Raw genomic sequence first — 23,630 nt, 5'->3', positions numbered from 1 at the left:
TAAAATTCTTACCGTCGAGACTGGTGGTTGCAGATCTGATAATCTATAATTAAATCCAAAAAAAAAAAAAAATTGCCGTACTGAAAATTCTTCTCCAGTTCCAATCAGTAAAAACCAGGTTCGTAGTTCGATTCACTTCACGCTCTTTTTTCTGCTAATTCTTCTTTTTCCTCATTGAAAGACTGTTCTGCTCTGATTCCCGCCATGAACAGGTGGGGAAGCAAGGAGACCTTGAGAGTTCTGTACATTCTATTTCTGGGCCAGGTCGTTTCTCTCAACCTCGCCTTCACTGCCCTCACTGCATCTCTTTTGGCTGATATCGGTCGGTAACCCCCACAAACCCATGCCCATGATACCCACCTGATTTCTTCCCGTTTCTTCTTTAGGTTTTCATTGAATTGGTGTTGGTTCTCGCAGGTGTCGATGCGCCTCTTACGCAGTCATTCTTCACCTATCTATTACTAGCTTTGGTATACGGTGCCATTCTTTTGTATCGGCGTCAAAAGCTGCAGGTTGTGACTCCCCTGTTATCCAAATTAGCTTTGTAAACTCAAGTTATAGCACTTTTAATTGTAATTTGTTTTTAAGTTTTAAACAAAGGACTACTTGTCTGCTGATCTCAAAGTGAGCGGGTTGGAATTTTATGAAAATTGGTTTAAAATAATTTCTCTTTTGGGGCTTTTTGGCAGGTTCCTTGGTATTGGTACATTCCTCTGGGATTTATTGATGTTCAAGGAAATTATCTTGGTGGGTTTGATCCATATCAGATTTTATTTGGTTTCTTACCCTTCTTCTTCAAGCAAATTATCTCTTGGATTTTTATACTCTGTTTGTTTGCGTGCAAATCTGAACCGGATGAAAATTTTGTACCTGGTTAAGTTTTGCACTTGTTTGTTTATAACCATGATTTGCATTCTTATCTGAAGCAAAACTTGTACTTTTTGTCTCATTTGAACTCATTAACAGTGCAAAGTTCGCATCCCAAAAACTGATATAAAATTTGTACCACCTTCCTCTCACCTCAATTCTTTCTCACATAAGGTGAGGAATGAGGACCACATCATTTTGCATCCTACACTTAGCCTATTTGCATTCCCGTGCATTTACACCAGTGCAAATGAAATTCGCACTGCAAACAAGCTAAGCCTTACGTAAATAGTGAAACAGTAGAGCAAATTTGTTTCCTGATAATTCCTTTTCCTGTGCTGATGTGTTTGGATGCTTAACTCCTCACTTCCTCCTCCTGGAAGAGGAAGAAAAGGGAACTGTATTTAGTAATTTGGTTTCTAGAAATTATAACTTATGGCTTATATATTCCTACCTACACAGTTACTAAATGTCAGATTCTTGGATGCAGTAATTAAGGCATTCCAATACTCTTCAATTACTAGTGTGACGATATTGGATTGCTGGACCATACCCTGGGTCATTATTCTCACATGGATCTTCATAGGAACACGATATTCCTTGTGGCAGTACCTGGGTGCAGCTGCGTGTGTCATAGGGCTTGGTTTGGTGCTGCTATCAGATGCAGGGGTGGGCGGTGGAGGTAATATTTATTTATTTATTTTATTACTTATCTATTTTGTAGCTTTAAATTTTCTGTTTATGCTTCAGTAGTATCTTTGTGATTCCTTCATGGATCATAGTTCAGCAACCACCTGCCAACTATTCATTTTTACTTCCCATTTCTTTTGCAATAGAAACAAAAAAGGAGAGAAGAAAGAAGGGAATACAGAGAAGTATATTTGTTTTTAGCAAAAAAAAAAAAAAGAGAAGTGGATTTGTTCATTTTTCACGGTCATGGTGTTTATGTTTGAATATCAATTAGCTTTAGTTTTTCTGAATTATCTTTCCATTGCCTGGATTTTCTTGTAGGTGGGGAGAAACCCCTACTGGGTGACGTACTTGTTATCGCAGGGACCCTTTGTTATGCAATGAGCAATGTTGGTGAGGTTAGTGAATTCACTGCTCTTCTCTCCACAGATAGTAATTGGTTCCAGTGGCTTTATGCTCCATGCCAAGTTCAAGAAGTTTCACTACTTCAATATAAATCATAACCATATACTTGCTTCTTAAAAGTTCCTCTTTTCTTTAATTACTTTGTGTAGGAATATTGTGTTAAAAAGAAAGATCGTGTTGAAGTAGTTGCAATGCTTGGTGTCTTTGGATTGCTGGTCAGTATATGTCAGATGTATCTTTTTCATGTAAAGAAACTATGTTTGCGACAGGGGAACACACTTATTTGAGAAAAAAAAAATTATTTCATTCCATAACCTTACTTTAGATCGATGATTGAGAGGAAGGATCTCGAAGCAGTCCAGTGGTCTACAGATATTGTAAGTAATCTACATTCACACCTGTCAAACCTTGACTTATGCACTTGCCATTAAAACTTATGCTCTCCATTACCTGTTCTCTGCAAAAATGAACATTCTTCACTCTCCTTATCTTAGATGGGTTTCTACAACTAAAGCATTTCGTAAGAGGAATGGTGATTGTGAACATGATACTTTTTTCTGTTAGACACTTAGACTGCAACAAATACATGCAAATGGTCTAAATAAGATATCATTCAACAGGTTCTTTTTTTTTTTTTTTTTTTTTTTTTTTTTTTGAGAAAGGGTAACTTTCATTAAAAAGAAAAGGATATCATTCAACAGAAATTTAATTCAATTTATTATGCTAACCATTTAAGTGCTCAAAGAGAATTTTCTTTTGGTGGGTAAACATATCCAGTCAAGTGAGGAGGATCACTAGATTCACATGGTTTGTAGTGGAAATGTCTCTTTGGAGACATCCAACAAAATAGTTTGTTGTGGAAATTGAAGATAAAAAAATGGAAAACCCAATTACCACTTTTCTCTTTCTGGGACTGCTTTGTCAAGTTAGTTTCTTAAGTCCAGGTTTAGTGATTTTTGTTTCTGTATTTTTTTTTCTCTTTTGGTGTCTTGTAATTTCTGTTTAAAGTCTTCTTCGGTTGTCTTTTGGGGGATTATATGTGTTAATTGTATTTCTGAGGTTCCCAGGCCTCTTTCAGCTGGGAGAGTGGGTGTTTTTGCTTTTCCCCATCCTCCTAGATTTGTATATTCTTCTTCATCTCTTCTTTCTTTTCCTAATAAATTTTACCATTACTGATCAAAACAAAGTTGGGCAAGAGGCTAAACACAAGCTGTTAATTTGTGCTTTTCCCAAACACAAATCAAGAGTGAAGTGTTTTTAACAAAAGTGTTGGGCAGAGATTTCTTTGACAAGTGAAGAGGAATTAAAGGATTAAATGATTTTTTTTGAGGTTTTTTTAACACCTTGGGCAGTATATGATCTTTTATATATGGTAATTACAGCTTCTTTTTCTTACTAGTAAACATGCATCAATATGGTTGATGCAAGTATTTGCATGGGGGATTTTATTTAAATACTTTCCCAAATTTTGCATCTCAAAGTTCAAATACGGTTCAATACTTGGGTATGTATCTAATTTGAATTGTCTTAGAATTGAAAGACCAAAAGACATTCTATAGTTTAGTGGATTTTTACTTGAGAAAATTCTTTCATTTAGGTTGAAGTGATTTCCTCTATCCTTTTTTCCTTTTTTAGCTTTTTTTCCTTATAAATTGATTAATGCCTTTTCGTTACCCTGCATACAAGGTAAAAGATATTATAAATTAAATTGCTTCCTCTTTCTTCTTTTCAGATATTGCTTTTTGCTGGCTATGCACTGTCAACTTTCATATTCTACTCAATTGTTCCCTTTGTTTTGAAGGTCAGTTTCCTTCTTTTTAGTAGAATATTTTTCCGTGCATGTAAGTCTAACAACTTTAAGTTTTGGATCAATATTGTTATACTAGCCTTTGCATTAAACAACACTAATCACCAAATAAATTGCTTCCTATGTCTTAAATTCTTAATTCATAATGATTAGATATTCCTAGTGACTCCCACATCAATGTGGAGGAACTCGTCCATATCAATGTGGTTTCCATCACTCCTAGTGCCAAGTTCAAACTCTGATTTAGAAAGAACTTTTTTCATTCTTTCTTTCTCTTTTTCTTGGCCAAGTTAAGCGTGGAAGTTGATGATTTAACCATCAAACTTTGGTTTATAGTAGAAACTGCTTCCTACATAGAGATAGCATGGAGGTAAAAAGAGTAAATATTTCCTTTGAGTTGTTAAGTGAATAAAAGATTCATATGTTATAAAGGTTAGGTACACCACAAGTCCATGACAAGATGAAATGGTGGAAGGAGCACAACTCCCTACCACCCCGTACCCAAGGTCCCAGATTGATGTAGAACAACCCACTATAAATACCACTTTCTGGATTTTTCAACAGCAAAACTTGTAGGTTGGCCCAAAAAGTGCTCAGAGATTTGAATAAGATTTCTGAATTTCCTATGTTTTGAAATTGTTATTTATATATGGTTGGAATTTAGGCCTGCCTTCTGGTTCGAGTTGACTAGGCAATAAAATTAAGATTGGGTATATTAAGTTGGTTTTCAATAGGGGATATAGACAGGCTTGTGTAATGGGGTCATGTTGTGAATTAATCACTAACAAGAAAATGGGGATAGATATAAAATTACTGGTACAAAAAGATAAACACAAAAATACTCAAATATGTTAATACTAGAAATAAACTCACGAAATTGAAGTAATAAGACTGGAATCATGTTCCATCTAAAATCAATAGTTCAAGAAGGGCATGTTTAGAAATGTAACAGTACAAATTGACTAATTGGGTAATGATTTTGATGAGCTTAAACATTAAAGGAGTATTCAATGAACAATTTATTAAGAGGATGGAAAATTGTTGCTTCTGACCAATGAGGTGAAACACAACGAAGAGAACAATGGGAATCTCCTGCTACAGGAAGGCTGAAGTTTTACTTTGATGGGTGCGGTTTAGAAAATCTGGGAGCTTCAGGAATTGCAGTAGTCAGGAAGTGCAACAGTTACATTCTGTTAAGCTTTTCAGGACCAGTAGGAATTACAAATTACCTAGAAGCGGAGCTGTGGGCTTTCAATATGCTGTTTGCTGCTTGCTATATTGAAATTCGAATGCCTCATTCAAGTAGATTCCTAGAAGTGCAAACAGCACCGCAGATGTTTTTACTAAAGCGGGAGCAATCAAGGAATTTTGGGATTGGTATGGACCAGGACTGGGATTCAGTTTGTAACTATTTAATACAACACAATGATTTAGTGTGAACCATGTTTGGATTTGTACTTCTGGGCCTGTTACCCTTTAGGGGTAGCTTGGTTTTATTTAATGTTATTTATCAAAGAAAATTAAAGATGAGTTGAATGAATGAACTTAATCTGTAAATCTTTTCAATTGATTGCAATTTTTTTCTTTCTGACCTTCCAAACTTTGGCCCAATTTCTGTCCGAAGACTTACTTATTATCAGCCATTTCATGTTGTGTTAAAAAGTTGGAAGGTCTTTCTCATATATGGGTATATTATGGTAAACTAAGTTGCCTTCATAACGTTGTTATAAGCAATGAAAATAATGTTCTTAAAATTTATAAATAGTATACATACAGTATGAAATTATTAATATAGATAGTATGTACTTATGTGTATGGCTATACATATATTATAAAAAAGCTAAGTAGCTAACCTAAAAGCAAACGAGAATCTCGTCTTGGAGCACACATCAGATTAAAGTTTTTCTTTTTCAAGTGCACAATCTCATCTAGAGAAATGAACAACCTACTGTTTCTTAATGAGTTTGTCTGGCACATACAGATGAGTGGAGCCACGATGTTCAATCTCTCTCTTCTCACATCAGATATGTGGGCAGTACTCATTCGTATCTTTATTTACCACCAAAAGGTATTATTCCAAACTAACTCTATTTTTGGAGGGTATGCAACACATATTTAGATATGCAAGGCTGATGATTTAACTTACTTCTCATATTCAGAGGGTATGTAACATATATGTATGTGTATTTTTCTTTAATTATGCTGTATGTGTTCACTCCATGCTGAATGTATGCTATATTGTGTATTGTGATCTGATACAACTGTATCTACCAATCTTATTTCAGGTTGATTGGCTATATTATCTTGCTTTTGGTGTCGTGGCTCTTGGACTTGTCATCTATTCAGTAACGTATGTCTTATTTACCTGGGAAATTTTGTTCTCTGTATTAGAGACTAGAGTTTGTGCACATTTACACAAACATGCATGCGATCATGATGTGTAGGTAGCTGCATGCCTAAATGTATGCAAACATGCAAACAGATAGACAGCTACGGAATTATAGAAAATACATATTGCATACTTGAGGATTGAATTTTCCTTTTTTGAAAAGGAAAAAAACTAATTCCAAATTGTGCTTGAGGAATGATGGCTATAAATTTTTTTAAGCCTTTTTCTAACCCATATATGGGTTTTGATTGGATTTCTTCTGTTAGCATATGAATATGATTTACCCAATTCCATAGTAGCTACCTCCAACAACCCATTGACTATCCAAGTTAGGGTCATTTTGTGGACACAGATTTTGAGCTATGGCTCATCAAAGTGATAATGTACCTAATGAATTTTGTCCATGATGATTAAATTGAAGGGATTGGAGAGAGCAGTAATATTATCTGAAAGACTGATCCATCAACTAATATCTTGAGTCAGAGTTTTCTTATGTCTTTACTTGACATTGTATTCCTTCCCTGTTCAAAAATCTGCTATTTTGAAAAACCAATAGGCATTTTCTCATTGTTTCTAGAGAATATCTAGTCTTTCGACCAGGTCAGACAACATGATGTTGAACCAGGTTGATGCCAAGTGTACCAAAAGTGTAATGATTTTCTTTCCAACGCATCCAATTCGAGGATCCTTGCTCCGACAGTGTTGCCTTCAGTATGGGGATTCTTTGGCCACTAAATGGATCATAGAAAAGATAACTAGAAACCTTCTCCTTTCTAATTTTATTAGCCTTTTCACAAACCCCTTTTAGAGATCCTACTGACACAAGATGAATGGATTGGCTCATCATATACAATTTTTAACACCCATTGTTGTTTGCCAGAAATACCAGGTTTTACTTTTGGTCACCTTGCGGTATTAACAGCAAGGGAAGTGGCACCTATACTCCAGTGGTTGCATCAGGACCAGGTTTTACTTTTGGTCACCTTGTGGTATTAACAGCAAGGGAAGTGGCACCTATACTCCAGTGGTTGCATCAGGGTCGCTTCCAAGACAAAACAATAGGAGCTTACTGGCAGCTACTCGAGTTCCCACTAACAAAAGTTGGGGCCAAATGTATTATTCCTCTCATCACCCTCTTTTTTTTTTATTGGTCATCACTTTCAGCTGTGCCACATGGCAAAATCTATACCATATTCTAAAATGTGGTTGTCCACATCAGCTCTCATTTGCTTCCCAACCCCTTTAGAATTTTGTGGTTTTTTATTTAAAAAATAAAAAAAAAAAATCAAATGGGGGCTACTCACAAATTATTCAGTTTGCTTTTTATTAGGAAACTGAGTGTAATCACTCTCCCTTAACATGGGCGTCTTTTACCACCAGCCTACGCGTCACACAGGTCTCTTCTAGTAGGCTTGGGGCATTTTTTAAAAACAGAGAGTGCATCCCATGATGGCCAATGTGAAAACCATGGTAGTTATTTTTGTTTTAGCAAACAAAACCATACACATAGACCAACACCTCCTAAATTGATGACTCAACACCAACCTCGGAAGGAATTGGCCTTTTATTTCCTATTAGTGGTTCCATTTAGTTCCACTTACATTTGCTGATTTATGGGGTGTTCCATGGTTGGTTTTGTTTTTTAAGACTAAAATAATTATCACGTAGCAAAAATATATTTATGTTACTGATGTGGCAGTTGTTTTTGTTTTGAAAAACAAAATCATGGACATTGTCAAACAGCCCTAAATTACTTTGGGAAATCACATTTGGTAAGGCAATGCCTAAAAGATCAAGACCAGTAGAAGAATTAATCACTCATGGTTTTATTCTTCTTCCTTTTTTTCTTTGTTTTTGGTACTGAACTCTTGGTTTTATTATTAAAGTATAGGGAATTGCTTCTTCACTTCTCCATGTATTGTCAATGCCACTGACGTTCAAACATCTTACAAGAGAATACACGAAAAAATTTTAACATGTCAACATTATTTCTAAGCATTCTTTCACCATGTCAAAAAAAAAAAAAAAGAAATAAATAAACATGATGAATAGTGTATACATGCCAATGACCCAATAGCTGAGATGGTCATTTGGCATACATAATCTATATTTATTCTACCATATAAAGTGGGAATGTTTGCAGCAAAAAAAAAAAAAAAAGCTCCCAAGGATTTTGTGTTTTTTTTTTTATAATTTGGTCCTCTCTATTGTGAGAGTAAAAATTGTAATTTGAATACCACTACTTCGTATATTCTATTCTATCTCACGGAGTCTTATATTTAAGGTATTAATTTTACTACTCTCTTTGAATCCTATGTGTAAGGTATATTTGTTTCTTATTGTCAAATTCAATTGATTAAATTTGTGAACAATAATTTAATAGCATAAAAGCCATACTTGATTTTATCAAGTGTGCAATTAAGAAATTCAACCATTTTGGTTAAATGGGTCAACTCATGATGCCTTAATTAAATACTAAATCTTTTTAAATAGATACAAACTCAAAAAAATAGAAAAAAATGGCACATCTCTACTCTTATATATCCATCCTATTAAATAAGAATAAATGTATGATAAATAAGAAGTATTTATTTATGGTGGAAAATGAAATACAAAAATTAAAACTAACCCAAAAATGAGACATTGAATAAGATTTTATCAAATGTGCAAAATAAAAGAGTACAACAAGCTGATTCAGCCATCCCACAATACATAGTGAATTAAACTTTTGCCCAAAACATTTGTTGCCTTGTTTTGCTAGAGAATCTTTGGTCCTAGTTGCAATTCTTCTCACCCACTTATAAGCAACCCTGAATAGGTTTTCAATTTTCCTAAAGGTGTGCATGATGCTCAGTTGCTCACTTGAGAGTCTCCTTCCACTTCCAATTGCTTGAAGTCATACTGCTTTGCAAACCTTATCGTGTGCACTAATGCCAAGCGAGTCACCTCATCCAATAGGGATCAATACAAAGTTAGCATCCTGTCTGTGAATCCTGAAATACTTTCCTGTACCAGTCATCCCTTGAATACCTAAAGAGCTTCCATCAAAATTTAGTTTTACAATGTTGGTTGTTAGAGGTTTTCCATTCCATGATTACCCTATCCATTTAGTAGATTGTGGTGCCAAGTTCTTACTATACCATTTGCCAATAAAGTTTAAAAGGCTTGCATGGCTTTTACCCAATGTGCAACTTTTATCTTTATGGCATATATGATTGTCTCATTGGATATGTTTTTTCATTGAATATCATCTAGTTCGTCTCTTCCCATGCCGTACAAACTAGGGGTGTCCATGAAAAACTGAAAAAACGAAAATCAAACTAAATCGATTGGTTTGGAATTTTTGAAAAACCGAAGGATCAGTTTGGTTTTCGATTAACCAAACCGACTGGTATGTATATTTATATGTATATTATATATATTTTTAATATATGTCACATATTTTCTATATATTATATATAAATATATATTCATTATATATAAATATATACTTATATTATATTTATAATAATCTATATATAAATATGTTATATATTATATATTTTTAAAATATTTAAAATATATTATATATCATTTATTATTTATAATATCATATTATACATATATTTATATAATATATATTATAAATATAAAAAATGAAAGAGCCGAAATGATTAAAAACCGAAACTGATGGACTGGTTAACCGATGGTACCGATACCACCGATTCAGTTTGCAAAAATTGCCCATGATCCGTAGACGCTCCCAGTACAAACCATTGTCATTTTAACTGCTTTCCATATTATCCTCCATGACGAGCTTTTTCATATTATTTCTCACACCGATGGTACCGATACCACCAAGTATTGAATTGTCCAATAATAAATTCAAAGACGGGTGATGTTTCCGATGTGCGACCAATCGTGCTGTGAGATCGGTGTGAGGCGGGCACTGTAAATAGCAGATCCGGATTCATCAACAGCAATGTCAACAAATCCACCAATTAATCATGATTTGATATTGGTTCTTCGTACACCTTAACTAACGTCTATAACCGACTGCACACTTGGGCGGGCAAATAGCAAAATTATCAAAAACACAACAGTAGATTTGTGGAGGTAGGGGATGTGCGTGGGCAGCAAGCCCGAGCGGCAGCCATGAAGCTTCTATCTCCCTCCACCGCCACCGCCACCGCAACCATCACTGCCTGGGCCACGGCAGCCGCGGCCATAGCCACCAATAAAGCTAATATAATTACAGTTGCGCCACCCATTACCCAAGTCCAGTCTTCTAATCCCTTCCCCATAACCATCAAATTACCCATTTCATCAAAGAAGAAAAATGCCTGCAGAGTCAGCTCTTCTTGGAACCCTATCACTCCCTCATCCCTTTCTTTTTCTTTTTCTTCTGTATCGTCAACAGCAAGAGCAACCGCAAGAACTACCTCAGATTTTCTGCATTCATCCGCAACTACCTGTTGCCAACACCACTGGATGGTTATCATGGATAAGCCTCCGGAAGGGATTCGCTCCAAACCGGAAATAATCGATTATTATGCCAAAACCCTAGCTAGGGTTTTGGGAAGGTATCGTATTTAGTTCATTTTTATCATTTTATTAACAGTTGTCTATTGTATCTTCGTTATTTGGTGGTTGTTATTACTTATTATGCAACGTGTGTGATATTTCGTCTTGGGTCTGAACTGGACTTTTGTTGTGGTTTAATAGCGAGAAAGAAGCTCAAAAGTGTATCTACGACGCATCCTGGCAGACCCATTTTGGCTTCTGTTGCGACATTGATGAGGAGACTTCTCGCCAGCTTGCTAGTTAGTTGTTCTCCCTATTACTGTTGTTACTGTTTATCTCTTCAATAGTTTTAAGTTGTTGGCTAAATGAGAGAACTACAAGTAGAAGAGTAGTTGCAACCTTTAAGAGGCTTTGATTTTAATAAGAATGTCACGAAGAATAACCATTCATCAGTGATTTTAGTGAGAAAGAGATGTTAAATGGGTCGGGTTATTTCTTGTTCTGATGTTATAGTTTGGTCTTTATAACGTAGGTTTGCCAGAGGTGTTATCTGTTAGGCCCGACCCGGATATTGATTCATCAGAAAAGGACTATAGTTTTTCAAGCTTTCCATTGAGTAATCTATCAAACTCAAATGGTGTGGCTCCTCTACTGTTTCCTGAGGGAACTTCCAAGTACTGGTTAGTTCGAATGGAGAAACCAGGAGTTGAAGTTATCACAAAGGCCCAGATGGTGGACTATTATGCTCAAATATTAACAAAAGTTTTGGGGAAGTAAGTCAATCATGTTCAAAGATGAATTCACTTCATTTTCTTTAAGAAATAGAAGCTTGTTGCACATTATTTTCTTCATTTCCTTGCTTTTAATTTATCCTGAAAGCTGGTAAATGGTATTGCAGTCAGAAGGATGCTGAAATGTGTATATATCATGTTTCCTGGCAAAATAATTTTGGCTTCTGTTGTCAACTTGATGAGAAGTGTTCACGGGAGCTAGCTGGTCAATATCTACTCCTATCCCTTCTTGATTTTTCATTTTTGTTGCTGTTTATGCTGGCCAGTATTAAAACAACAGTTCTAATATGGTGCAGGCGTGCCAGGTGTTTTGTCTGTTCTACCCGATGAAAAATTTGAGTCAGAGAACAAGGATTACAGAGGTGTTCCATTTTGTCGTCTGACTGGTTTTATCATTTAAGTTGCCCATACTTTTAAAGTTTGTTTTATAGTTGTAGACTTGGAGTACTATGCATAGTTTTTCATTATCTAGCTGCTTTTCTTTGCCTGGTTGAAATTTTGTTTTGTTTTCCAGGTCATATGTTACGTGAATTGTGATAATATGGTTGTTTTCGTTGTCCTTTCTCACTTCAAAACAAGTTGTTTTTGACTGTTGTTTAACAAACATAGCTGAGGTCCTGTTGTCAATTCCATATTTGTAATAACAATATTGGACTGTTGGAATCACAGGTTTTGCTCTTTTTGCTGTTTCTCATGAACAAACATGGTTATATAAGTGTTTTTTGTTCTAAAGAGGTTAAGGATTCTAACAGGGCTAATAATCACTATCAGTTCCTGGAATTTAATATTAGAAGTTATATGCTTGACAACTGTGACAAAGGCTTGTGAACATGTAATTTTATATTTTATCCATTTTACGATGTTTGAAATTTTAAAAATAGTTGTTGATGTTCCTACTTCCTAGACATGAGTCACATGACACATTATTTATGGAGATTTTAAAAACCATGCAGGAGGGGACCATTGCTTGATTTGATGGTAAACTAAAATCTTCAGATGACAATCATGAGAATATGGGCTCGGGTATAAGAGCAGCTTGTAAAAAATGCTGGAAGATAGGTCTTTATCCAGGTCATTCCTTCTAAGAACCTGTATAGCTGGGGCCAGCATTTGGTAATGGCTTTTTTTGTTGTTGGGGGGGGATATTAGGAATTGCCAGTTGGACCAGTATGTACTGGCACTTGATCTCTAATGCTTTGGTTCAGTTATCAACCAGAGTTGCATCAGAAACTGAATAAACTGGCAAATTGGAAAGTTCAATTAAAATGGTTGTTCTAGACGGCCTTGATTTTTCTTCTGTTTTTGTTCTGCTACTTTTATAGGCTACTTCATCTGTGGACTTTGATGGGCCTGATGGTTGAACTAGAATTGAAATGATCCGGTCTTGGGAGTGTTGATTGTAGCCAATGCATTATAGGAAAGAACATATTCTTCTTTTTCCATGTACTCCAGGTTTTTGGGCCTTGTTCTACAGTAAACGGGGTTTTATGAAGTTAGGAGGGGAGAGGTGGTTTGGAATATGTCAAATCCTCAAGAACAGACGCACAATAGAACTTGCTTCTTTCCATAGCTCCAGTGAGCTCATGGGGTTCCTTGCTTTTACCCTCAAAGATCCTTCTATTACCTCTCCTTCCATATGCCCCAACATACCACAAAAGGAACCAAATTCTACAAGATCTTGCCCCTCATTGGTGCAATCTTTTTGTTTACAAAGAGAATTGATGTAAATGCTCTCAGGCTGTTTTCTCATGACAGAATAGTATCCAAGTAATCTCATTCCTCAAAATGACTTTTTTTTATAGAATATGAAAGTCCACTGATAAATGTCATGAGGTTTGGCTTCTCTGATCAGCATTATTTTTTACTGAAAAATGCCAAGGATGCAAAGAGTATTTTTCCCTCTTCTTTTTCCTATTTGTAAGGGATACAAATCCATTTTATAGCACATATCCATAATTCTGTCTGTTGGAACCAGTGCTTAGAAAACCGGACTGGACTGGACCATCCAGTCAGACCGGTTGAACCATGACCCGGGACCTTGGCCAGTTCGACCATACCCCAATAACTGCACTTGATAAAAAATTGGTGAAAACCGGCTGACCAGAAAACTGGTGAACCGGTCCTGGTTTTGTGAAACTACCTGGGTCCTTAACAATTGAAATTATAAAATGTTTTTAGTAAGAATTGAACCCATGACCTCTAATTTTTATATATTGCTTAATTACCATTAGTCCACCTCTTCACTTGTGTTAATTAATGACTTTTTATTGTATATATTACTTTATTATACACGTATTTTAAAGAAAATGTAAATTAAGAGACTTGAACCCTAGTCATTTGCTTTAAAAATTAAGAAACTTTCCATCTAACTAACATATTTAAATATATTATATATAGTATTTATATGATCCATAGTATATATATGTATATGCCATGTCATCACAGTTCGACCACCGGTTCAACCCTAGTTGAACCTCTGACCCATGAGCCTTTCCCTTCTCTAGTTCTATGCCTGGTCTGGTTTTCTGAACATTGGTTGGAAGCACAGATACTGACCTCCTTGATCGACACAATGTCCCTGATGTGTGATAAAAGATGGATTTGTATTCTTAAATTTTTTATAGGTATCCTTAGCATTGCTCATCTCCACCCATTAGAACGAGGTCTACATGTTGCCTCATATTTTTATTTTCTTTTTCATGTCCACACAAAATTTTAGTGGGGTTTTTCTAACTTAATTCATATTCTTTTTTCCTTTTCCATTTATTTTTTGTATTTTTATTTGTTTTATCATTAATATCTTGAATTCATTTTTTTGGTCGTTCTTTGTTGTCTGGGAAGTCAAAGAAATTGTGGAATAAAGAACAAGAGAAAATCATACAAAAAGGCAAATGTTTAGTTTGTCCATAGCATTGGACATCCAAAGCAAGTAGATAGGGAACATTATAGTCAGGCCCACTTTTAGAAAATGCCATGAGTAAGTCATGGTCTATAGTGCTTGTGAACCCACAACATTAAATAGTTCCCCTTATTTTAATCTTTTGTTTCCTTTTTTGGTAAATTGCTGAAAGCCCGAAACCTCTACTGTACTTTCTGACAGTTGTGGTTCAGCACCCTGCTTTATGCTAATAGCACTGTCCTCCCCTGAACTTTCTGACATTGTTGCATCTACACCCCCTCCATTATTTTGAGCTAGCCAACGGAAGTGGACAAAATTACCAAAATACCCAACTTTGACCATTTGAATGGTAAATTGGCTTCTAAATTTACCCTTCCCTATTACACTAGCCATAAAATTCATAAAATTTTCGTTTTTCTACAATTTCTGTATAGTTTGTTGAATTGTTATATATTTTTTTTTATTTTTTATGAATTTTATATATTTTCTACATTTTCTACTTTTTATTGAAATGTACATTTTTGGATTTTTATCATTTTCTTTGTTTTTCTGCAATTCTGATTTTTTGGTTGAAATATATTTTTGGAAAATCATATAATTTTTATGCTTTTTTTTTTAATTTGGCCTTTTTGTTAGTATAATTTTTTTTTTATATTTTTTTTTTCAATTTTTGTGTCTCCTACATTTTTTATTGTGTTTTAAGAAAAATATTGAGTGTGGTGGATGAATCTTTTCAGGGTATTTTGGTTAGTGTAGAACCACATGTTTGATGTTTTTATTTAAGGGCAATCTTCACATTTAAAAATGTTGAGTTGATGACATCAACAGTTTTGGTTAACATTTTAATGTTGAGTTGATGGAGGGGGTGTAGATGCAATAATGTTAGAAAGTTCAGTCAAGGACAGTCCTATTAGCATAAAGTAGAGTACTGAACCACAACTGTCAGAAAGTACAGGGGAGGTTTCAGCAATTTACCCTTCCTTTTCCCTCAACCAAGCAACCTTATCAGCCTCTGTCCATGATAAAAGTATTTTTACTTTTTTAGCATTTTTGTACATTTCATCCTTGTTTTCCTTTTTCTTGTTTTTATAATATTGTAAATCTTTTTACATTTTTATCTTTCCTCCACTTTGAATCCTAGATGTCAACCTATTGGACGCCTATAGACACTTAACATCAATTGCACATTCCTAGGTTACATATATTTTAATGGTCTTGATTCTCTAGTTACAAAAATAAATTTTAGTTTTATACTATGAAATCATTGGTTACTTGATTCACTAATTAGTTATTCACGGAGGTTGGAAGTTTTAACAAGGTTGAAGGGGACTCACAATTGGTGCAGAGGATGGCTAACAGCATGGTTGATTCTTTGTAATTCACTTGTTTAAATTCTATTAATGAAAGTTACAGTTGATCAAAAAAGGTTTTACACAAGGTTGGAGATATATCTGTCAAACCTATGGGGATTTTTAATTTCTATCAGAATATGCAGTTACACAATATTTATGGAATACAACAGAGTTTACCATCTGTACATCAGAAACTTTAGATGATATAATTATAACTTGATAGTCAATTAACCCACATATATGGCTCCTTACCCTAGAAATGATAGAAACTAAACTCAATAAGTTATATAAATAGGTCTTAGAAACCTAAATAAGCCTATTCTAATAAAGGTTTTAAAACCATTGCATTTTTGAGAAAAAAAATTAAAAAAATAAAATAAAGGAATGACAGAATAGAGGACTTGGTCTTAGTGAACTGACTTGAATTGTGCGAAATATATAAATCATAAGATCCAAAAAGTAGTTTATGAATTTTTAGGAAGTTATGAGATTTGCATCACAATCCTTGAGATTAACTATTTAAATCATGAATTATATTGTAAATTTTAAAATTTAAATGACTATAATGCCTTTTTACTATTTTTTTTCTTTTTTTTTTTTGGATTAGGGAAAAAGTTCTTAGGTATCATAGAACAGAAAAAAATTACAGTCAGTGAAGATTTCTTGAATTTGATTTAATGGTTGTCATTTTTCAGGTGATTCCGACTCCCCTGGCTCTTTGGATGCAAATCAGATGCCCAATGTAAAAACAAAAAGGCTATTTGTAACTGGTATGCCATTTGCTATGTTGGATTTAGGTTAGGATGTGTTGGATTGTAGCAAGACAATCAAACACTAGTTTTGAAGTAGCTTTTTATGCTTGCATTTCAAGTTTCTCAAATCATACATGTTTCACTGCTAATGATCCTTGCAATGCATGCTGGTTACAGGCCTATCCTTCTACACATCAGAGAAAACATTACGTGCATCATTTGAAGGTTTTGGTGAGCTTGTGGAAGGTATTTTTTTTGCGAACCTGTCCAACAATGTTTCTAGATTTCACATTGCCAGTTAATTATTTCCTCTCTACACTTGCCTTTTAAGTGCTTTATTATTATGTTATTGTTGTTCCCAACAGTTAAAATTATAATGGACAAGATATCTAAAAGGTCAAAGGGTTATGCATTTATTGAATACACAACAGAAGCTGCTGCTAGTGCTGCTCTCAAAGAGATGAATGGCAAGGTATCAAAGAAAGCCTTTTCTTTGCATTGATGTGTTATTCATATAAGAAATCAACTCTTTAGAAGAGATTCAGTGGAGTTCGTATCTTTGTTACTGGTGCTTGCAGATCATTAATGGCTGGATGATAGTTGTTGATGTTGCCAAGACAAACCCACCTAAATACAGCAGGAACCGGCCGAGGCCAACCTTCTAAATATTGGGAGGAGCAAGTTCATTGTCAGCTCTGCATGGCTCTAATCTAGCTATTACACGAGTAAATATAACTGATTTGGGAGTGTGAAGATAACCTGGTCCGAGTGAAAATGTATATCAAGCATCTAGTTTTCATTAGTGCTTTTGTATCTAGTCCTTGTATTTTTTTCGTGGTCCTTTTTATAACCACTCAACCATTAGGCTTGACCTACCTATGGGAGAATTAGGTCGCTTCACATGCTGTTGCTTTTCAGGTGATTGTGTTGTACTGCGGCCATTTTTTGCACTCTGCGCTTCCTGTTGAGGAAAATCAGGCAATGTTGGTAATATTGTCTCAGGAAAGAGTTTCATTTATAGGGAAATATTTATTGTTTAATGCATTTTCATGTTAAAAGAAATTTCATTGGTTTTGTATATAAATTCTTTTTGGTGACTCAAATAGGTAACACCTCAGAAATTAGAAGTAGACCATCAATCACTTATCCGATCGATACTTTTAAGTGGCTTATTTGGGGTCGCATTTTCTATTTTTTGGCGAGGAAACTCTTAAAGGTAGAATGGTGGGGGATGGAAGCATGACTGATTGGATTGACCAGCTGGGTTTCCCCTGTGACGCACTGAGAGCAGCAAGTTTTGATTAGATAATCTATCAAAATTGGCCTCACCTCGTCCAATGAACAGAAATCAATACAAGTCAACTCGTATCATTCTGTAGTGCCATTGCCATATTTCTTCTTGAATCTAATCCAAATGAAGGCAACTGCTGATCTGACCTTGATCCCAACAATACATTGAACCACGGTGCAGTACTGCAGCATGTATTATGTGAAATGCTTAGTGAAAGCATGATACCATTCATTACTAACTAGACCATGTTAAGCACTGCTCACTCTGATTGATAATGTTTCAAGGGATGATCTACTATTGATTGCTTTTTTGTAGCGATACTACACGTTGGGGGCCTTTTGGGTAAGTGGGTAACAAATTCTAGCAAATTCACAGCCCTGCACTCACTTGCACCGGTTCAAATCAAAGTATTTATATCATATGATAGATATCGGTTGTCAGGTTCACTGAAATGCTAAATACTCGGGTAGCCATGTAATGTTCAATTGTTAATACCTTTCCCAGAGATGGCCTGGTCCAAAGCTTAAAACTTGAAACAATTTTATTTTTTGACAACTTGAAACAATTTTAATCCATATATGTATCACCCCTTTGAATCAATATGCAAAAAATTGCGTATTGCGCGGGTCAATGCTTTGAACCATGCACCAATCAAATCCTTTACAAGCTTTCTCGTTGCCAATGACCTTCACGTCACAATAGTCTCCTGTCAAGGAACTGAAGAAAGATTAATTGTCGACCAAATTAACTGCTGCATCATCGTCCCCTAGAGGGGACTCTGGGAGCCTCAGCCTCATTTTCTCAGAAGCCTTCAAAGCTAACAATTATTAACGTACGCGTTTCTCAATATATAGTTCTTGTGGTTGCTACAACAGAAAACAATGGGAACTAATACATTCACTTCGCGACGCCGATGATGTATGCATTCCATGCATCTTGTTGTTGAAATGTTGAGACCTCTTCGTACTTCAAATCTCGCCCTGAGCCAAACCCTTCAGAGTTTCTAACTTGTGTGTCTGGCATCTGCTTAATCCAGAAATGCACAGACCGGAATCCAACTTCTTCCAAGCAGTCCTTGATTTCAGGCAATGACCACCTAGGCATAAAATCAATCATCATAAAGTCACAGCTCTAGAACAGAGATTGGTAGGAGTTTGTTTACCATCGAGGAGCAAGTAGATGCCACAATTTCCCCTTTTCTGTGAATGTAATCACAAATTATCGTACTTCAACTTTCAATATATCATTTTTTTTTTTAAGTTGAATGCCAATATATCATTGTTTGTCTGCCAACAAATAGCTTTGCACTTTAAGATGACTGTATTTGTTCTACATGGTTGTTTTGTTGTAATATTTTGAACTCTAAGTAAGAAATCATGTATTTTCAATATTTCCCCATGTTAGAGAGAGAACTCCATATTCCTAATTTTCCCACAAAAGCACTGAACAATTATTCCATCTTTGAATGTTAAAAATTTCCTACCTCTTCAAAGGGGCAAAATGACAAACAGAACCAGCCAGGCTAGGCCTCCAAAATCTTAGTCACATATCCAGTTTGTTATAGTCCACCACGTGCTTTTCCAGTAAAAATCTAGCCAAACGGAGCTTCTCTACTTTTTTTTTTTACTTAAACTGTAGCAAGGTTCCTATTGATTTAGGTGTTGTTTCCATTTAGGTTCTTATAGGTGTGATGTGGAGGTTGGTGCTCTACTTGGTGAACCTGCGGATAATCTCTTACAGGGAGAGCTTAGACATTTGACTAAACCTAGTTTTTAGGAGCCCTTCTTTCTTTCCTTGTCACACAAGAAAAATGGAAAATGAAAAAAGAAAGAAAGCATAAAGGTTTAGGTTACTAAAAGTATACTGATTGTTGGAATGCTGGAACCACAAATTACAGTATTAATTTTTTATTAGATCAAAAACCTATTTATATTCAATGATGTACGTCTAAAATAGAAAACTTAGTGTAAGCAAAAAAAGGAAAAAACAGTAGGCAACAAAGAAAATGCATAGCTAAAGTTGCAAAATAATATAATTAATTTTTATGGGGATCAAGGATCATGTGATTAACACACCATTTCCTAAGCTAAAGCAAACCTTAGCAAGTGGAAAGGGTAATACAACTTACAGCCTCCAGTTATATGAAAATGCATGGCGAAGTTTCCTCTGTTGATTTCGTAGGTGAAAGTGCAGACTGATTCTTGTTGTGCGATTTATAATATCAAACTCAGCTTGCTCCCAAAAATACTGCAGAAATTGACAGTAACTGTTTAACTCCAACTAACGTAACTACTAACAGTTGCATGAAACTTCAATTACACATTGCCAAGCTTTCATGCAAATACTAGATAAAGAATTTTTTTTGGTTGGAAAGTATTATATAAAAAGATTATCCATTACTAAAATTAGTTAATCTTAAAAGCAGCAACATGCAAGGAAAATGGAAGATGCAATCTCCATGGTATAATGACTGACAGAAGCAACTGATAAGTTAGCATCTGGGTCTTTCACACAATTTATTTCACATGTTTTCCTTTTTAAGTTGCAGAGAAGTTTCAAGTTTCTTGTTTCTCTGTGAAAATGATGGGACTTGCTTCTAGACCAGGTTTTGTTTATGAAAAAACTGAGAATATGATGTCAGGACATACCCAAAATGCTAAAATGCATTCTAGAGGGGGACAATAGAGCATTTCTAAAGATGGTCCAAGTCAATAATGGTAATAAATCTAAATATGTATGTAACAGAAGTATTTTATTTAGTGATTATTTAAAAATATATACATGCCTCCAAATAACAACAGTTGCAAATAATATTACTGAAAGTTAAAGATAGCAATAGTTGGTGCCAGGTGCAGGAGGAGGTTCTGAAAGAGAGTTGGGAGAGGAAGATTATGAGGAGGTTCTGAAAGAGAAAGTTGGGAGAGGAAGATTATGAGGAGGTTCTGAAAGAGAAAGTTGGGAGAGGAAGATTATGATTGCCTTGTAGGCTTTATCTTATAAGGAAATTCTAGAATCGACCAAGGGGAAGATTTATCAAATATATATTGTGGCTCATCTGCATTTTTTTTCAGGTTACCACTAACACTAATGTTTGTAGAGGGAACATGTGGGCCAACTACAATTTTGGGTTCTACTGCAAAACCTGTATGTCCTTTAGCTTTTGGTTATGTGATAGGAGCTTACTGTAAAGTTTGGAAATCGCCTCTGAAGCCTTAGTTCACACTCTGATGATATACCTCCATATATGTCCATCACAAATATACCACCTCTTCTAGATAAGGTACCAAGAACATGCTTAAAATACAAAACCAGGTCTGCACGCTTATGAAGGCAACAGCAGCTGTAGTTGAAGGCACAGACAATGTCTCTTGCAGGCAGTGAACTGTTCCTTTTTGCAAGCTCATCATCAGCAGAAGCATGACCATCCATATTTGTAGAAGATTCCGGAATGACATCCTCTGAAGACTCTTCGCGGTCATTAAGTGTGATGTTTCTTATTAGATCTTGGGGTTTGTACTTGACTAATCTAGCCTCCATAGGCTGCAAGACATTCCCGTGGTACAAGGATATTCTAGAATATCCATCAGCCCCAATCTTGCTTATATTGTTCTCCAGACACCAGTTAAGTGCTTCAAGATCCAAATCAAGTCCAATAGCAGTTCTTCTTGTGTCACTGCGGAGCCACTCTGTACTGGAAGAAGACAGAAAGAAAGATCCATTAGGCCTCTGAAATTTGTTGAAGAAAATCAATGTACCTCAAGGAACAAACAACCCCAAGGATACAGGGGATTCATCAAATGATGAGCCGCAGTTGCCCAATTATGCTTGTACAAATGGAGCACCAGTATTTCATAAGTAGACCACGACCACACTTATGCAAGCGCACCAGGTGTCTTACGTTTCACTTATTTCTGTAATTGCAATGGTAAACAAACAACAGAAAGAAAGGGGGGAAGAAAGGCAGAAGAAAGCCTAAGATAAAATAGACGACGTATTCATTCTGTGAAAGCTAATTCTAAAGCTCAACAACCATGAAGGTTGGGAAGAAGCCAAAAGTAAGCCATATTTCTGAACTATGAAGCTTCTAAAACTTGTCAGGTTTCTTCACAAGCACATTCTGTACCCCAAAGATGAGATCTGATCTCTGTTATGGCTTTGTTTTTTAGCTTTCCTTTTGGTTAAATAAATGAACAAATGGCCTTAATTGAAGAATTTGAAAGAAATGAAGATGGAGAAACGAACAGACGAGTCCGTGGGCAAGAAAAATATGTTAAAACATGATAATAGAATGCTCTGGCGTCCCCTAAAACTGATTACTAATGTAATGCGTTAGAATTTTTTTAGCGGTCTGCATTTGCATTTATTTCTTTTAATTTTCTAGGAATTATCAGAAAATGGAACAAACCCATTTTCATAAACGAAAATAAGCGCTGCCCAAGTTTAACTGCATATCATGTAAGAGCAAAAGGGAGAAAATGAGGGAACAGAGTAGAGATATCTGACCACAGGAGAGCAGTGCCACAGAAATCTTCTTCGAGATGAAGTGGAGCCCTCCCGCCAACATACATCAGGAAGAACTTCTGGAGATAGCTTATGTCTCCTTTTGGCGACTGCCCACCAAAACTCACCACCAACCATCATCAATAAAATGTGCAAAATTCATGAAAAATAAGGGAAAAGAAAGGAAAAAGAAGCAACAATAGAAACCTGGAAAATGGTTAGTGATTAGGGTAGTTGTAAAGAAGGAAAGAGAGGGTCTTTGTCGATTATCTACCTGCACAGACTGTTGATAGAGGAGAAACTTAGAAGGGGAGTCGAATGAGTGCTCCTTTTGATCATTTCCCACTTGTTGTCCGTCCTCTTTTTCTTGTTCTTGCTCTTCTGGTTCTTCTTCAGATGAGGAAGGAAGAGTTCTGGCAACGATTTCTTCTTCGTCTTCTGAAGCGTCAAAGAAAGTTCGAGGAGTGTGTCGTTGGTGGCTCTGCTTCTTCCCGCGCTTTCCCATTCCTCCCGGCTCCGGTTCGTTCTTTCCCACCGCCGCCAACAAGACTCTCATCTCAACGGACCGATCATCCGTTATATGACTAGTTAAGCGATTCGGTCGGGTTGGCCAGGATTGATTAGAACCGGACCCTAAGTAGGCGGTCCCGGTTTATGCTTTTATGGATTGGAGGGAGTCCACAGGACCGACTACAAATGGTATCCATTTATGGAATTCAAATCCCAATCCAAATCGATTTAGGCTGCATTTGGCATTCTTTTAAGGATTTATCTTCTTTTTGTTATTAAAAATTTAATATTGATAAGACATTTTAACTGGAAAAAGAAGATAAAATGCCAAATACAACCGTGGTCCAATTTGGATTCGCTTTCATTTATGATTGAATTGAAAATGCATTTAAAAGGCTTGGTTTGGGACGAGTACAAACCCAAATTTGCACCGTAAGTCCGTAACAGAGCTAAAGTGCCAAATAATTAAGCTCTTTCTGCAACGCAAATTTAGGTTGTATTAGATTCGACGTATAAAAAAAAAAAGGGGAAAACACGAACAAAAAGAATTTAATGTGGCTGCTGGGATTCGAGCCCAGGTCTCTACGGCCACAACGTAGAATTCTTACCACTAAACTACACCACAAGTTGTTAACAAAGTTTATTCATATTTATAATGAAAATATAGAGAAATATATCAATTCCTCAATAAAAAATTTTCCATGTTATCATACATTTCACACATGTCAAAATTACATTCAGGTAATTAAAAATTACTGAAATGTAAAATTGGAAACGTTGTATTTCTTGCGCTATGGCCAGAATAATAGTAGAAACCAAGAAAAGAAATACATTGATTTATTCCACAAAATAAGAAAGTAAGACCTATTCCCAT

At 35.6% G+C, this 23,630-nt stretch overlaps 3 protein-coding genes across 3 annotated transcripts; 2 read left to right on the top strand and 1 right to left on the bottom strand.

Annotated features, from left to right (window-relative positions):
• The first annotated feature begins 129 nt into the window (after window positions 1-129).
• Window positions 130-6,579, top strand: LOC148847375 (uncharacterized). Its single transcript, XM_088947942.1, has 10 exons — window positions 130-322; window positions 418-512; window positions 690-747; window positions 1,358-1,549; window positions 1,879-1,955; window positions 2,112-2,194; window positions 2,288-2,339; window positions 3,695-3,763; window positions 5,751-5,837; window positions 6,055-6,579. The coding sequence occupies exons 1-10, from the start codon at window positions 205-207 to the stop codon at window positions 6,211-6,213; spliced, it is 990 nt and encodes a 329-aa protein (XP_088804068.1). The 5' UTR covers window positions 130-204; the 3' UTR covers window positions 6,214-6,579.
• A 3,421-nt stretch (window positions 6,580-10,000) lies between these two features.
• On the top strand, window positions 10,001-17,558 carry LOC148847374 (RNA-binding (RRM/RBD/RNP motifs) family protein). Its single transcript, XM_088947943.1, has 9 exons — window positions 10,001-10,720; window positions 10,863-10,960; window positions 11,194-11,434; window positions 11,560-11,657; window positions 11,749-11,814; window positions 16,399-16,473; window positions 16,633-16,701; window positions 16,821-16,927; window positions 17,034-17,558. Exons 1-9 carry the CDS (start codon window positions 10,293-10,295, stop codon window positions 17,118-17,120), a joined length of 1,269 nt encoding a protein of 422 aa, XP_088804069.1. The 5' UTR covers window positions 10,001-10,292; the 3' UTR covers window positions 17,121-17,558.
• Window positions 17,559-18,269: 711 nt separating this feature from the next.
• On the bottom strand, window positions 18,270-22,926 carry LOC148847373 (S-adenosyl-L-methionine-dependent methyltransferases superfamily protein). The gene is made up of 5 exons (XM_088947941.1): window positions 22,521-22,926; window positions 22,250-22,356; window positions 20,930-21,437; window positions 19,875-19,993; window positions 18,270-18,842 (listed from the first exon to the last, which is right to left on the bottom strand). Exons 1-5 carry the CDS (start codon window positions 22,800-22,802, stop codon window positions 18,644-18,646), a joined length of 1,215 nt encoding a protein of 404 aa, XP_088804067.1. The 5' UTR covers window positions 22,803-22,926; the 3' UTR covers window positions 18,270-18,643.
• Between the last annotated feature and the right edge of the window lie 704 nt (window positions 22,927-23,630).

This window comes from Nelumbo lutea, chromosome 6 (genome assembly GCF_056320005.1).
Source record: "Nelumbo lutea isolate HS-2025 chromosome 6, American lotus-T2T, whole genome shotgun sequence".
Taxonomy (NCBI): domain Eukaryota; kingdom Viridiplantae; phylum Streptophyta; class Magnoliopsida; order Proteales; family Nelumbonaceae; genus Nelumbo; species Nelumbo lutea.
Note: the sequence above shows the minus strand (reverse complement) of the source record. Positions and strands in the feature narration are given on the sequence as shown.

Coding starts and splice junctions, on each gene's coding strand:
- LOC148847375 (XM_088947942.1), top strand. CDS start 205: ATGAACAGGTGGGGAAGCAAGGAGACCTTGAGAGTTCTGTACATTCTA. Junction 2,195..2,287: donor CTGGTCAGTATATGTCAGAT/GTATCTTTTTCA, acceptor ACCTTACTTTAG/ATCGATGATTGAGAGGAAGG. Junction 3,764..5,750: donor TTGTTCCCTTTGTTTTGAAG/GTCAGTTTCCTT, acceptor TGGCACATACAG/ATGAGTGGAGCCACGATGTT.
- LOC148847374 (XM_088947943.1), top strand. CDS start 10,293: ATGAAGCTTCTATCTCCCTCCACCGCCACCGCCACCGCAACCATCACT. Junction 11,658..11,748: donor GTGTTCACGGGAGCTAGCTG/GTCAATATCTAC, acceptor AATATGGTGCAG/GCGTGCCAGGTGTTTTGTCT. Junction 16,474..16,632: donor AAAAAGGCTATTTGTAACTG/GTATGCCATTTG, acceptor TGCTGGTTACAG/GCCTATCCTTCTACACATCA.
- LOC148847373 (XM_088947941.1), bottom strand. CDS start 22,802: ATGAGAGTCTTGTTGGCGGCGGTGGGAAAGAACGAACCGGAGCCGGGA. Junction 22,357..22,520: donor TCTATCAACAGTCTGTGCAG/GTAGATAATCGA, acceptor TTTGGTGGGCAG/TCGCCAAAAGGAGACATAAG. Junction 18,843..19,874: donor TTTTCATATAACTGGAGGCT/GTAAGTTGTATT, acceptor TTTTATGCCTAG/GTGGTCATTGCCTGAAATCA.